Source organism: Aulonocara stuartgranti, assembly GCF_965226115.1.
Source record: "Aulonocara stuartgranti genome assembly, chromosome: 1".
Taxonomy (NCBI): domain Eukaryota; kingdom Metazoa; phylum Chordata; class Actinopteri; order Cichliformes; family Cichlidae; genus Aulonocara; species Aulonocara stuartgranti.
Window position 1 is genome coordinate 23,748,385 of NC_138939.1, and position 14,473 is coordinate 23,762,857.

General features: G+C 39.2%; 1 protein-coding gene across 2 annotated transcripts; it reads right to left on the bottom strand.

Moving 5' to 3' along the window:
- Positions 1-593: 593 nt before the first annotated feature.
- dync1li2 (dynein, cytoplasmic 1, light intermediate chain 2) lies at positions 594-13,927 on the bottom strand. 2 transcript variants are annotated; one of them, XM_082530179.1, is made up of 13 exons: positions 13,749-13,927; positions 12,925-12,998; positions 12,377-12,493; positions 12,014-12,244; positions 8,342-8,505; positions 6,996-7,089; positions 6,707-6,842; positions 6,463-6,574; positions 6,281-6,340; positions 5,683-5,727; positions 5,440-5,557; positions 4,700-4,828; positions 594-3,911 (listed from the first exon to the last, which is right to left on the bottom strand). In XM_082530179.1, exons 1-13 carry the CDS (start codon positions 13,832-13,834, stop codon positions 3,895-3,897), a joined length of 1,383 nt encoding a protein of 460 aa, XP_082386305.1. In that variant the 5' UTR covers positions 13,835-13,927; the 3' UTR covers positions 594-3,894. The 2 variants fall into 2 exon arrangements, with proteins under 2 accessions (XP_082386305.1, XP_082386304.1); XM_082530178.1 differs by having other exon boundaries at positions 594-3,916.
- Positions 13,928-14,473: the final 546 nt, after the last annotated feature.

The following is a 14,473-nucleotide window of genomic DNA, read 5'->3' on the forward strand; positions in this document are numbered from 1 at the left end:
ACTTCAACAAATGAAAGGATAGGCCTAATTTTTTTTCAGGGGCATAAGCTGTGCTGTAGAGCCCCCCCCCCGTACTTTACTGCTCTCTCGTGGCGCTAAGCAGCATTAAAGGTTGCCTAGGTAATTGCAGAAGTCCAAAGATGCTGGAAATAACATTTGGAATAAAACATAAAAAACCCCGACACTATGCATGTGACTGGTGTAATACATTGAATTACAACTACAGTATAAATGTGTTGTAACCCTGAACATGGTGAGAAGTTATCACAATGTTTTAGAGATAAATGAAGCACTTCAAAAAAAAAGAGCGAAATAAAATCTGAAATATTGATTTATTTCTGTCCCCTTATTGTCGAGGATCAAGAAAGAAAAATTTCCAATGCCAAAAAAAAAACCAAAAACAAAACAAAACACATTCTTATAATATAGGGTTAGGATTAGGGGTATGTAGATCTCACAGGTTGATGTGTGTGACTTAAAGTTGTAACCGTTGCTTTCTCATCACACACAACTCTAATCAAATGTTGTGTACACACACACACACACACACACACACACACACACACACACACACACACACACGGAAGCCAACAAAAGTTTGGATTCTTGGTTTTATTGAAGCCAGGGGTCTGATAAACATTTTCCTTATCTTTGTCGGCATAATAAGCTAGAATCCGCATGGCAGCTTGAAGGCTACAGAATTTGTGTTACAGACATACAATCAAGCTTCTGAATTATCCCAGGGCACAAAAGTGCAGCCAGCCATGTGCTTACAATGTTTTGATATCCTGAATACAAAAGGACTGGAAGCAGAAGCTCATAGTCTCGTATAGATGTAGACTGTCGATAGTGGTCGAAGGCAATTCAGTTAGGATGAGAAGAGGAAGTTGCTTTCCACTGAATTTGTGTACCAGAAGAAAACAAAAATCCATCTTGGGAGCAAAAAGTAATCCAAGTCCAACTTTCAAGCACAAGCAGCAAGAGAGCACTTCATTCCACTCAGCTAAATGCCAAATTTAACAAGTGTGGCCATATTGTTGACAAATTACAGTTCAAACTTCTTTTAAACATAAGTGTGATATGACGAATCTCTGTATTCTGAAACAAAATGAAAAATCATGACCAAAAATGCCAAATGTGCAAACAAATGGGGGTTTATCCGTAGTTTAGCTACAGTGAAAGCTGTACTGGCAGCAATTGTTAGAGGATTTGTATTAGTTACAATATTGCCAGCAGAAATGTGTTATTCCATAGTTAACCACATGGGGCCCATTTAACAACCTCAGCAGCAAAATGGCAATTTCTCTGTTAACATCTTGTTTCATTCTGAAATGAGGCAAGGCAAAAAGAAAAAGATGCACTCTGCATCTGCAGCTGTAGCAACAGTGTCCAAAGAAAAGTGCTTATTCCAAAATGCGGCCATGCTGCTCCTGGCTGTTCCGAAATTGTGCTTCATCCACGTCGGCAACGGGCCCTCGAGTGCACGTTTCCCCCCAACCAGTCACAAAAACAAAGCAAAGTAAAAACAATAAGAGCTTCATTTTGTTCAAAGTAAACCCAGAACTGCTGTGTTGAATCACTGTGACAATGCACGAAGCAGACGGTACACTGCTATTCCCTTACAGAGCGAATGTTTGAACAAAAAACCTGCTGACTGTTCAAAGACCAGTTTCAACAGCCAAAACACAATTATGGTACACCCCCTTCTGTCTGCTGAAACTCCAGACACGGCTTAATAGAGAAAGACATTTCTACCATTTTACAGGGTGTTACTTAAAAAAATGTTATAGGCCAGTCTGAGGTTTGGAATGCAAGGGCTCTATGCAAGAGTTGGACAAAAGAAACAAACAAAAAAAGGCCGCTGGTTAATCTTATGGATGACTACAAATGCAGATAATATGCATCTTTGGTTCTGTTCCAATTCACTCCAGTTTTCATTTTTCTTTTTTGGCTATTTGTAGCAAATAGCTGCTCTCCTATCACTTGCCATTCATTCTGCAAAAGTTACTGAAATACACCATCCATGGGATTAAGTAGGGCCTTGTATAGAGATTTAAGAATGAAAATGTACATTTCATTTTGATTATGGTATCATGAAACCATAAATATTATACAGACAATTTGATATGGTACAGTATAATTTTTGATTAAAAAAAAAAAAAAGCATAGAAATGACACAAGACATTTAAGCAACCCCTTAAGGACACACAAATTAATTAGGAGTTTTCCCGTGAAGGCAGGGTGCCTGTTGTGATAAACTGTTAGCTGTACATTGAAGGCAAAGGTTGTCATCTTAAATGGGCACTAAAAAGGGCCGGAAAAAACAAAAGACCTGATCTGAAAAACAAAACAAAAACCCCGAACCAAAACAACAACAGGTTTTCTACAGGGATGAGCTTCTACAGCTACTTCACGTAGAAACTGGGAATGTTTAAACTGACATGCAAAACACAGCGAGAGCAAAACATGTGAGACCAGAGGACGACAGTGGTGTCTAACACTGAATGTTAGAAAATCTCATTTTGTTCAAACCACAGCAGGTAATTTTGTGTGTGTGCCTGTGTGCTTTGGCTGCAAATGAGTGGTTTCAACCACAGTAAGTCTGGGGGACCCAAAGGTTCCATCGTGTGGTTCCTTCTCAGTATCAGCAGCCTTACAGTTTTTATGAAGGCATTCAATCTCTAAACATTATGAACTAGGCCACAGAAATCGTATTTCTGAAGAATAGAAGCGACCACAGGCTTGTTGTACATTTAAAAAAAAAAAAAAAGTAAAACGAAATAAATTATTTGGATGACGAGAAATTGATAAAAAAACCTTTGAACCGATGGTGCTACAAGTGCGTTTCCTCCTGTGCAGACAAGCACCTCTACTATGACACAAACAGCTAACTGTGCGAGGCACTTAGGAGTTATAGTAGGAAAGATGCTGCCCCATCCCCTCCCCCAAATATACCCACCTGTAGCTAAAGAAGCAATTCTGCTGCGACCTCTAACTTCTTGTCAAACCATTTTATTCAAAGAAGCTATCTTAAGAATTTGGACAAAAAAAGCGCTTTATACAAAATCAAGTTAACCTGAATAATTTTTTTTGTATTCGTATTTACAGAATCCTTCGAGATGACTAGGGCGACTGATATGCTATCCGCTAACTGAACATGTCATATTAGTGTCATGGTGTCAGTGGCATTTTTACATGTTACGATGAGCCTTTTCTTTAAACCGATAAATGGTGCACAACATGAAATAAAAAAGGAGGAGGTTTGTATAAATACATCAGTATCATATCCAACATTGTTTTGTAAATATTACATATGCTTGCAAGTATTTGAATTTATTAATGAATATATTTAAATACTTTTCCAAATGCAACCAAATTCCTTCAGTATGACAAGCGAAACCAGAGGAACCAGTATATTGCCACTCTTAAACCTATGAGTAGAGTGTATGAGCCCAGAATCTGGGGGGCCTTCAGCCCAGCAGGTCAGGCTGACTGCCAGGGAGTGTGCACACATTTCCCTAAACTTACAAAATAACATTTACAGTGGAAGAGAGGATAGAAAAAGCCAAGCCTTCAGCACTTATTTCATTAATACCTCCATTTATGTTCTCTTTCTCTTCTCATCTCCACTCCCTCTCCAACCTTCTGATAGCCTTTGAATCTCATTCAGTGAAACCACTGTGTGCTGACTGATACAGGCGTTAGGAATTTGGTCAATTTTTTTTTGTTTTGTTTTTTTATGCTCACATGTACATATATTTTTCCAGAGTATTAACTGGACGATGCAGCTGTTTTTGTTGCCTTCACGCTTCGTTCTCTGTCTGCGGTGGTATATTGTTAGCTGAAACCATGGAGTCTTGCTTGCGAGTCATCCGGTCCAACTCAGCCTGGACATCAGTCAAACCCGGCTTCTGCCCTTGGAAAAAAAGACAGGAGACAAAGCCCAAAAGTAATCTCCTGTAGCTTCTGCGCCTACTCATAAAAACAGCTTTCTATGGCAAGCAGATGGATGGATGGATGCGGTTTGAATGGTGATGCGTTCCCATGCTGGAGGTTGGTGGCTTGCTGCCACAGTTAACACGCACACATGCAAAACTAATCATCAGACAAAAGGAACATGCATTATCCTGTTGCAGAGATGTTAACACTGCTCAGCGCTGGAACAAAGAGTACATGTTAGTGTTCTCAGGCAGAGATGAGTTATGCAATCATTTCTCTCATGTTTCACGGGGTACAATCAAGCTATCGCACAGCCAATATTTGACTTTGTTACATTTAATATAACAAAGAAAAAAATGTTACCTAAGTTAAAAAAAAGATTAATTAATAGAGCTCAAAAGCGGCAGGACAAGGCATGGTGTGAGTGAGATGCAGTTATGATGGGTGGGATTATCAATACAGGCCTGCCACAAGTTTCCTCAGCTGTCAGAAGTTCAGTCTAAGGACAACTTTTTTCTCCTGCTTTAACCTTCTCACTCAGGCTGTAGAGATAAATCTCCAGACAGCAAAATGGTCCACAGTCTCTAACAAGTGTTTGTAATTTAGAGTGCACGCACTCTGTAACACACAGCATCCTATAATCCTTACTGCTTTGGTAAGAGATCAACTGCTAACCTATGAGAGAGAAGGGGTTAAATAATCGCCAACTTCTGTTTTTCACTGAGATCAGAGGTGAAAGCACTGGAATTAGAGGTTGTACCTGTTTTCTTGGCAGAGCCTTGCACTCCAGCTCCCACTGCTCCAGCTCCTGGGCTCCCAGGGGCTCCAGTCTTTTTACTCAACAGACTGTTGAAGAAGTTAGCCAGCACTCCCTCATTGGCAGCTCCCGCTGTAGGAGAAATGAAATGGTGGTGGTGGTGGTAAGGGAACTTGTTTATAAATATACACATATAATCCACTTTGTTTTTCCCCCCAAAATAAGTCTTTCTTGTGTAATTGAAGACAAAAGCTCCTCACTGCCCATCACTGAGTGGTGTTTGGCACCAATATGGGAACTATTTATCTTTCTTTTCAAACAAAATATTCTACAATATTTTATTTTGAAAGAGTTATGTTCCTACAAACCAAGAAAAAAAAAAACTATTCAATATAGTTAATAGACTGACATTAAAAAATTAGAATACACTAAACCCTGACTGTATATATAATAATGGGAAATGTGTGACCTGAACAGTTCCACCATTGTGGGAATTCTTGTAGTGTTACCTCTAGAGGGCAGTACTTCACAACTTGCTCAATGTTCATACAGCAAAAACATAAGTGAAAATCTGTTCTTTTTCTTTGATTTCAAATAATATGGATGACAAAAGAGAATCTTTAATACCCTTTCTATCTCAAAAGTGAGTCTACATAACAAAACATCAGAAATTAGGGTGTACTGGAATGTAAAGTGTGATTCTCATTAATTGACATTTGAAATTGTATTCCTTTCAAACATACGTTTCATGTTAGGGTCAGGCTTCTTGACAGAGGTCATTGGTGAGCCACTGGCTACGGCTGTCTGTCCGGCACGGCCTGCAGGCCGTGGAGACCCTGAGGCTGTCCGTCCTGGAGACTCCTAAAACACAGGCACCAGAATAAAAGCGTGGCCACAAAAAAAAAGCAGCTCACGTTTTTCTATCCAGAGAAAAAAAGAAAAAAAAAGAATTAAATTTCACATTTGAGGAACCTTAAGACACTTACCGTTGCTCCTCTTGTTGGTGTGGCTGGCTGCTTTGCTAATAAAGACTAAAAAAGAAAAGAAAAGCTTGAGTTAGATGCAATTTCTGTTATATTACTAGTATATCAACAGGTTTTCCCTATCCTTTATTTTCAGGTAACATATTTTGATACAACTTCTTTCATTCTGAAAATATCAAAGACAAATGTATGCAAGAAAACTGTGACAAATTAATAAATAAAGGGGGCATTTAGTGCAGTAGAAGGAACTTAAAGCACTGGGCAATACTAACCTGCAACTTCAGTTACGTTTTTTTAAAATTGTCTTCCTGGTTTATTTTTTTCTCACAAAATAGGAAGTGAGGGTAATGTTTCATATCATGTGACAGTTTCATATCAACACGGCTGCAGTATAAAACACTGTTTAACAGTGAAAGCAGCAGATCACTGCAAATATGTTAGAAAGGACTGATCCTTTTTTTTTTTTTACCAGTGAAAGATATCTGACCTGATTTTGAGATCCTGCTTAGATCAAAATCAGAAACTAACAACAAACAAACGCATATCAAGCTCACTGGCTGGTGACAGAAATCATGATAAATGGGGAGAAGGCCACATCTACCTGCTGCTTCATCAGGAAAACCTGCTCATCCTCTGCATTTATCTCTTTGTCATGAACCAGCTGTTAAGAAGAGCAAAGGAAACAAGAATGCCATTAAAAAGGAGAAGAACAGAGCAAAAAGCTCTGGAATACTTCTGCATTTTTGTAACTTTTACGTTTGGTCAATATTTGCATTTTTATACCTTTCGTACTGGAGGCTTTGTGATAAAATCTTCAAATGGATCTTCTGGTCTGACTGTTGTGAAGTTTTCATGCAAAATACCAATTTTCTTCTCGTTATCCCATCCGGATGGACTAAAAGAGAAGGAAAAGATTTTTAAATTGTTGTTCAAAAAGATCTGAAGACAGATGCCAGCACAAACTGTTTGCTAAAAATATGACAAACAGGTTTTAATATTTGGGACAAGGTTGACTAGTTTTACTTACATGAACACTGCATCCTTCTCCACCACTAAGGCTGGTGTGACGAACTGAAAGTCATACAGTTTATGTACTATATATTTGTAAAGCAGATCCAGGTTCTTCTCCTCTTTGACTGAGGTATAGATCAGACCTGCTCCATCTGTTCGGTTAAGTTAAGGCAGCAGTTGTTGGGTTAGTGTCATATATTAATTGATATTAAGCCACATACAGAAATTCAAGGTATGGCAGAGCTCAAGAGTAAAAAAAAAAAATTTAATAAAAAAAAAAAGACATGCATTAAAAACAAGGATACAATGTAAGCAAAATCGCCTGATGTGGGATTGGATGAAGTCGAAATGCTCGTCTCTGTAGTCGTGCTCCTTCTCTAGTACGCTGACTGCATCACACTTAAGAATTGAAGCAAAAATTATAGATATAAAGAAAGAAATAGAAGATTTTAGTGGCAGACAATTAAAACCAAATAACACACTGGTTTTTAAAGTTAGTCAACCATTTGGCCAGCCGTCTAATCTGCGATAACAGATATCTGAGGGACAGATAACTGAGCAGAGTAGAGTGGTACACTCCTGTGAGTGTAGGCGAACGTCTTGTTTCATAACCTTTTCTCTGAGAGTTGGAGATGTTGTGGGTTGGAGAAGAAAAGACATTTTGAGTCTTTTGAAATATCTTTGAGATATCGAACAGACATTTTATCCAGATTTAGTAGTTTTTCCTCTGACAAGAGCTATTCAGAGGCCCCAATGATAAAAAAAATTAATTAATATAAAATAAAAAAAAAGGCACATTCCCCATGTTCCAGCCACAGCTAGCATGTGAAGCTCTGCTGATGGCTACCTTGTGCTTTTCAGCACCCGTCTTTGCCTAGAGGATTAACAGGCAAGTATAATGGTAACTTTTTATTAGTAAATACTGCCTCACAAAGCACAGCATAAAAGTAAGAACACAGATAAATGCATCAGTGGGGATGGTCTCCACATGGGATTTTAGGCCAAATATGCTCACTAGTGTGGGAATTCAATCACATAGAACAGCTAGAAGAACAGATATCAGGGTGTTAAAGAAGGTTTCCTTTGCCTGTTTATGGCAGACGACTCAGTCCTAAATAGAAGGAGCTATTGATCTCCTGGCTGTGATACAAAAAGCCAGTTTAGAAAATCTATAGATCACGAACACAGGTGGCTACAAACAAAAATCATGGCAGCAGCCAAGGACAGGATGCTTCTGGCATTATCTAGAGATTGTCCAAAATAGCTTAACCTAAAACAGGTATCCTTAGACTTTTCTGAGGACACAGTTAAATTATCAGCATGTTAAGAAGCTCCTGAATGAAATGCATCCATGCCCTCAACAGAAATCAAAGCCTCGCTGGGGAAATAGATTGTACGGTAAGTTTAACTCCCAAAACTGAAACTGTAGAGGCACAGACGCAACAAGTAGCTTTTTAGATGACCAGCAGCTGTTCCTTCTTGTGTAGTAAAAGAAACAATGTTGTAATACATTACCAAGATTAATTATCATTAAGATTCCAAGTTTTGGCTCTGTTACATCTCAGAAACAAGTACTTCTAAAAAGCTTTTTATAGCAACATTTGTAAACGGCTTCAAATGTGACATTCTGGTTGGTTTAAGCGGTTTATACCTTTGTGCAAACTATTAGCACTGGAATGCCCAGGTTGTGCGTGAGTGTGTTTTCCCCTAGTGGTAACACAACATCCTCATCCTCTCCTGCTGTTGGGGCTCGTCTCTGTGGGGAGGATGGGGTGGCATCCTCTGGTTCTGTGTACTCTTGGAAGGCTTTTATCACTAGAAGACAAAATAAAGGGGAAAAAAGGGTAAATTGTGTGTATTAGTGAACGCAAAGCTCCAGATCTATAGAAATAAAGAAAATTAGTTCAGTATTCAGTGTCTCGACCCACTGTTTTTATTTTTTCCTTTCCATTCTCCTCGCCTGGCATCTAGCACTTCAGCACTGACAAAAAAAGCCCTAAAATATAAACAACACTAAGGTGACAAATGTGGTCTGACCTCAGGGACTCTGTAGCACTGACAGCATTTTATAGGTGCACATTATCTTTGCTTGTAACTTTGGAAAGAGCAATGAGCCACTTGCAGCTTCTTCAGCACTATAAACTTTGTTTTATAGCAGTTTTAATTGCTGTGCAAGGCCTCAAACTGTGTTCCTCAGATTAGATCATAGAGTCAACACAAATAAAGCTTAGTGGTATATCAGGATAAGACTATGTCTGCCTAGTGACAGTCTAAATTTAAATGTTCACACAAGTAGTCACTGCTGTGTATACATTGTGTAGCATCACAGAAAGAAAATTACAATGTTACATTTCCAGTTAAATAACATGCCTTGTTCAAAGACAGAAAAAGACATCCTTTATTTTCCTCTTGTGCTGATCCCAGCTGTCCAGACATTTACAAAGCTGCAGTGTGAAGGGTGGGGGTTTACGCAGGAAGCCATGGCCTATTTCCTCAAAAGCTAAAGCCAGATTGACTTGGTGTTTAGAGTCAAGCCCTTTACTTTCAGGCAAAGAATTTTATACAGGGGATGAGAACTGGTCTGAAAAGCTACGAGAACCCTTCTTAAGATGCACAGCTGCACAAATCCAGTACGTATGCACAAAAAGTTCATAGGCCAAATGGGACTACCAAAGGATCCAAACATTCCAAAATGTAGTAAATTTATTGAAAAAGACCTGATCACACACTTGGTCAAAGCAATGATGAATGCTGTTCACATTGTGCTTGGCCTATACTGGAAGACTTTGAAAAGATAGATTCAAGCCTCAAACCCCTAATGCTTTCATATATAAAGACAATGTTTTTTTTAAGTCTGAGTTTTAAAGGCATAGATAAGATAAGACAAGACAAAATAAAAGACAGCAATACTAAACATTTTGATTTTATCAGAACACAGGAAAGACAAAAAAAGCCTGAATTAGGGCAGCTTCAAGTTTTATGACAACCATGCATGCAAGACCCGAGATAATGTGAGCCGCGTCTCAACTTTCCTTTGTTTGCAACACACACACACACAAAAAACCCCTTAAAAGTTATTTGGTACAACTGATTAAGGCTGAGAATATTGTAAGTAAATGGAAAGAAAAAATATATTACTTTGGGCAGCATGTACAGAAACATGACATTTTGCAGTGATTTCAAAACAGCAACATTTAATGCTGAAAGGAGAGATGATTGGTGGACTGTCACTTTAAAATAAAAACATTAAAGAGACAGACTTTGCCCCACTAAGACCTACTTATCTGTTCCACAAACAAGGGTGAGGTCAAAATGCATCAGCGGTCTTCATTAAGGACTTTTCAAATACTTTGTGTGTACTACATTTTAAGTACTGCAAAAGCACCAATCAGTATATATTCTTTCTAAATTCGAAGGTATACACTTGATAGCAGTAAAAGTTCAACTTCAGCTAAAAATAAAGTAGTCTTATGGCCAGACTAATTTCACCTAATAACATTTGGTCTTGGATGCTATTGTTAAGTCAAACTGAACTTCTACAATGCTCTTCAACTGTTTATTATATACAAAAACTGCCTCAAAACATAATTACTGCAACTGCAGATAAACAAGCCTATTACTAACAGAAGTCATGGACGCAAATAGTTTTCCATTCAACGAGCGGTAGAGAAGCAGTAGGTTTATCCTGTTATTTAGTTTGAGATGATTCCAGCAGCCAGCCTACTTTATTTACAGCAGAACAGAGCACGAGTCAGAACGTCCAGCCCACTGAATTTTGAGTTACGTCCCTTCCTGTCCCTGACGCTGCTGTAAGAGGGGAGGAAACCATGATGCAAGATGACTGCAAGACTCCCTGGACAAAAGCCACTCACACACTTCCAGTCTGTCGGTCTGACTCTCACTCAAACACTCGTGGTCACACGTTTAAAATCTGACTAGTCCTCACCATCTGCTATTTACATTATCGTTTACATGCCAGAAGATCCTTTATTTCGTTGAGAGGCCTTGGCTAAATTGGACAGGGATCATCAAAAATGAAATGTTAAGAGAAGTCTGACAAACAAGTCAGTCACCCAAAACGGACCAAATAGTAAACACAACACCACCACCACCAACAACAACAGCAGTCACAAAACAGCAATCCACACAGGGTATGAGGTCTACATTCCAGGTAGGAAAGCTTTCTGCTACATTATATCAGCCAATTGTAATTTTATTCCAATACAACTACTCAAAGCGAAAGCAAACTTGTGGGCTAACTGAAAGTCATTAAACCAATTATTAGTGGACAAAATGACAGAAAGCAATTCAGTGCGCTTTAGTCATCAGTTATTGAGCAGCTTCTCTTTTCTTTTTCACACGTTTTTCTGCAGACAAGGCTACTTGTGTTGGCATGTTACACAGTGACAATCTCTCTGAACCTGTGCTGTCAAACTCATCTAGCATATAACCAGTTTTACTTCTCTGTCCAATCTCTTTTGGCACTTTTAAGAGCAAAAGCAGCAGGCAATGTTTGGGAGCTGACAAGAACATTGAGCAAACCCTGGAGGCTGAAATAAACTTATCTGAATACCAACAATCTTTCCAAATACAAAAGAAGCGTTCATAAGCATGAGATGCCCCAATTCTAAAATTAACAGGAGAACAACATCTGAGTGCATCACAGTCATTGATCTGCAGAACTTGCCTCCAGCAAGAGCACACAGCTGAGGATCATGGGCCTCTCTGATGATGACCTGGAATCCACCTCAGCAACGTGTAATAACATACAGTCCTTGCCTTCGATGCTATACAGCAACCAATCAGCAAGGAGTCCAGCGGTTATTATGTAACACTACCATTGCATCCACCATGGGATGCTTTAGGCACATTTGTTTTTTTCCTTTACGTTTTCGCCTTAAAGAGTCAGTTCAAGTCAGATTTTTGCACTTTGATATATGAAGGAAAATGACCAGATTATAACAAATCGCCATTTCAATAAGTGGATCTGCTTCAACAAAACAGATCTATTTGGAGATATGCTAGTTATTGATATTTTAACAATCTGAATGTGTCTTTTGAAATGCTCAACCATGACCGATGCCAGCTACTTGACCAAAATGTACACATTTCTAATGCTGAGGTTTCAGGGGATGTTAGTTTTTCACTCTATAAGCTACGTGCATGAATGCAGGTATGAATGTAAAGCTAGATCAACAAGAGTGTATGTGTGTGTGTGTGTGTGTGTGTGTGTGGGGGGGGGGGGGGGGGGGGTGTTCTAAATACAAGCCTTGCGTTTATTATTGCTGTATATGCATTTATTATTGGTGTATATGTAACTTACTCTTCTGCTCCATTTCTCTCATGTTCTCAGGTGGAATCTTGAGCTTGTCCACATGGTCGCGCAGGACACTGGCCCACTTCTGCAGCGACTCCATAGTGGTCCAAGGTCGTGACATATCCACAACAAACACAGCTAGACAGTCAGGTAGCGACTGAGCAGTAACAGCAAACTTAAGAAGGCCTTTGTGGTATAGGTCCCCATCCAGGATCCACACATTACAGCGTGTAAGGTCTGCAAGAAGAAAGTAAAATGCTAGTTAAACACAAGCACTAATAATAATCAGTTTTAAGGTGGAATTATTTTATAAAGGTTCCTGCAGATTAATGACAGAGACCACATTCAAGGTTCATCAGTGAATCTCACCATCCCTGTCCTCATCGTGGACACTTAAGTACAGATACTCCAGTCCCCTCCCCTTCTTGTTGTGCTCAGCTCCTTGAAGTTTGGCCATGAGTGTCGTCTTTCCTGAACCATCCTCACCTGCAAAATATTTTATTCATAATACAGATAAATAGATTATATTCGTGTTATTTTTAAACAACAAATTATATGACATAAAAAAATGCACAAATGCATTTCCGTTCCTTTCAAGGAGGATGTCTAGGCTTTCCACAATGTACACTCTCTCACACAAACCTGCCTGATGAGAAGCAGCATTTCTCACATTTTCAGAGGGCCTGTTCGAATAAATATGACCCCACCCAAGAAGAATACCCTATATTCTTCTGTTTATTATGTCTGTCTTTAGTTCAAACCTCAGCCCGGGGTGGGGGTTAAGCAGCTCAAAGTGCAATTCAGAAACGTGCAATCATTAGATTTTGCAGCTGCTTTGCCCTCTTCTACCTCTCAGGGTTGACCAGCACAAATAAACTGCAGAAACTTCAATTTTCACACATGTAACCAATACTCACCAAATATCAGGATATTTTTTCCTGAAGGCAATTTTGAACTCGATCTAGTTGAAACTTCACTCAGTATTGAGGACCTACAGATAAGAAAAAGACAGGTAGATTTTTATATACAAGTCACACTGACTGTGATCAGACTGACAGCAGCTCCTCATCTCAGAGCAGTCAAACGTGGTGTCAAAACTGTTAACCGGTAACTAGTTGGACACACCTTAACTTCATTGATTACGATCACTTTTTGACTCTTTGAGCCGGTCCAATGATGACTCCAAGACAGCACAGAAGCAGGAAATGATAATTCGTTTCCATTGACCGGTACGACAGAATTAAGTAGCTCAATCCTGGATCCATGAATTTACCGAGGAGCAACTATTATCTAAAGACGCTATCATGTTTTTTTTTTTTTTTGCGTTTCTCTTTAAGTTAACGGGTTTCTAAGGTTTACGTTACTATTAGCTTACTGTATCCTGCATCAAGACGCTAACTAGTATTTAGCTCTTATCTTGACATAAACTATCAAGGTACTAGTTATTTGAATGGCGCCCTGGAAAGTGTCTAACGTTCACTGTATTAGTAAAACTCTGCTAGGTAACTACAAGGCAGTGTTAGCTTAACATCAGGAGGAGCAGCAGCAAACCTGCTAGCCGATGTTAGCTGATCTGCTAACAGACTGACCGCTCATCTTCAGTTAGTGCTAACGTTGGTACTAGCCGGGCCGGTGTTTGATAGGGAAAAACCGGCAGTGACAAAGCAGAACCATGGCGGCTGTGCTGTTCTGAGAAGGCCCTGCGGAAGCATGAAGTCGTTAAAATAGTAGCAGGACTTGCCAGAGAGTTTGCCCTTCTTCCTCTTCGTTGTTGTTGTCTCCTGTCCCAGCTGCGCCCGGGAGCTGTTTCTCCAAAACGGGAGCCATCTTCTCTTTCTACAACCACAAAGGCAAGGCCCTGCTGCTTGGCCACCAGTAGCACCGCCTTCATCCGAGTGGCCAAGGGTGCGTTACATTCTTCGTCTGCCGCGGCCCGCCGGAACCCCGTGTTTCTCCTCTGCTATTTCACTTATTGTAATGTGCTTTTATTCATTTGTTTAATATTTATTATTGATGAGGACCGCCTTTATTGAATAAACTAAAACTTTTATTGATATATATGAGTGTAAAAAAGTTTGCACAGATCAGACTGTTTTATGGCACTGACATGGGGTCAAAATATCTAGTTGTCCTTCTGGCCACGTTCCAGTAAGTGACGTAATGGCAGTTTTTTCTTTCTTTAAACAGCTGATGGAGAACATTGTGATATCAATAATTGACTCGGGGCAAACATTTTACTGGTTTCTGTCATTTACACTTACTATTCGGTGTTAATTTAACCTATAATTCCTCGTTTTTAGCAACAAATGCATAATGAGTGTATATTTTAAAAATATAAGTATTACTGATTTTACCGAAGTTTTAAAGTGAAAAGTGAAAATATAAGTTATACTATTTGATTGATCAGGGTTTTATTATCATTATTATCATTATTGTAAATACATTTGTGTCCAACAATAGTGGTAT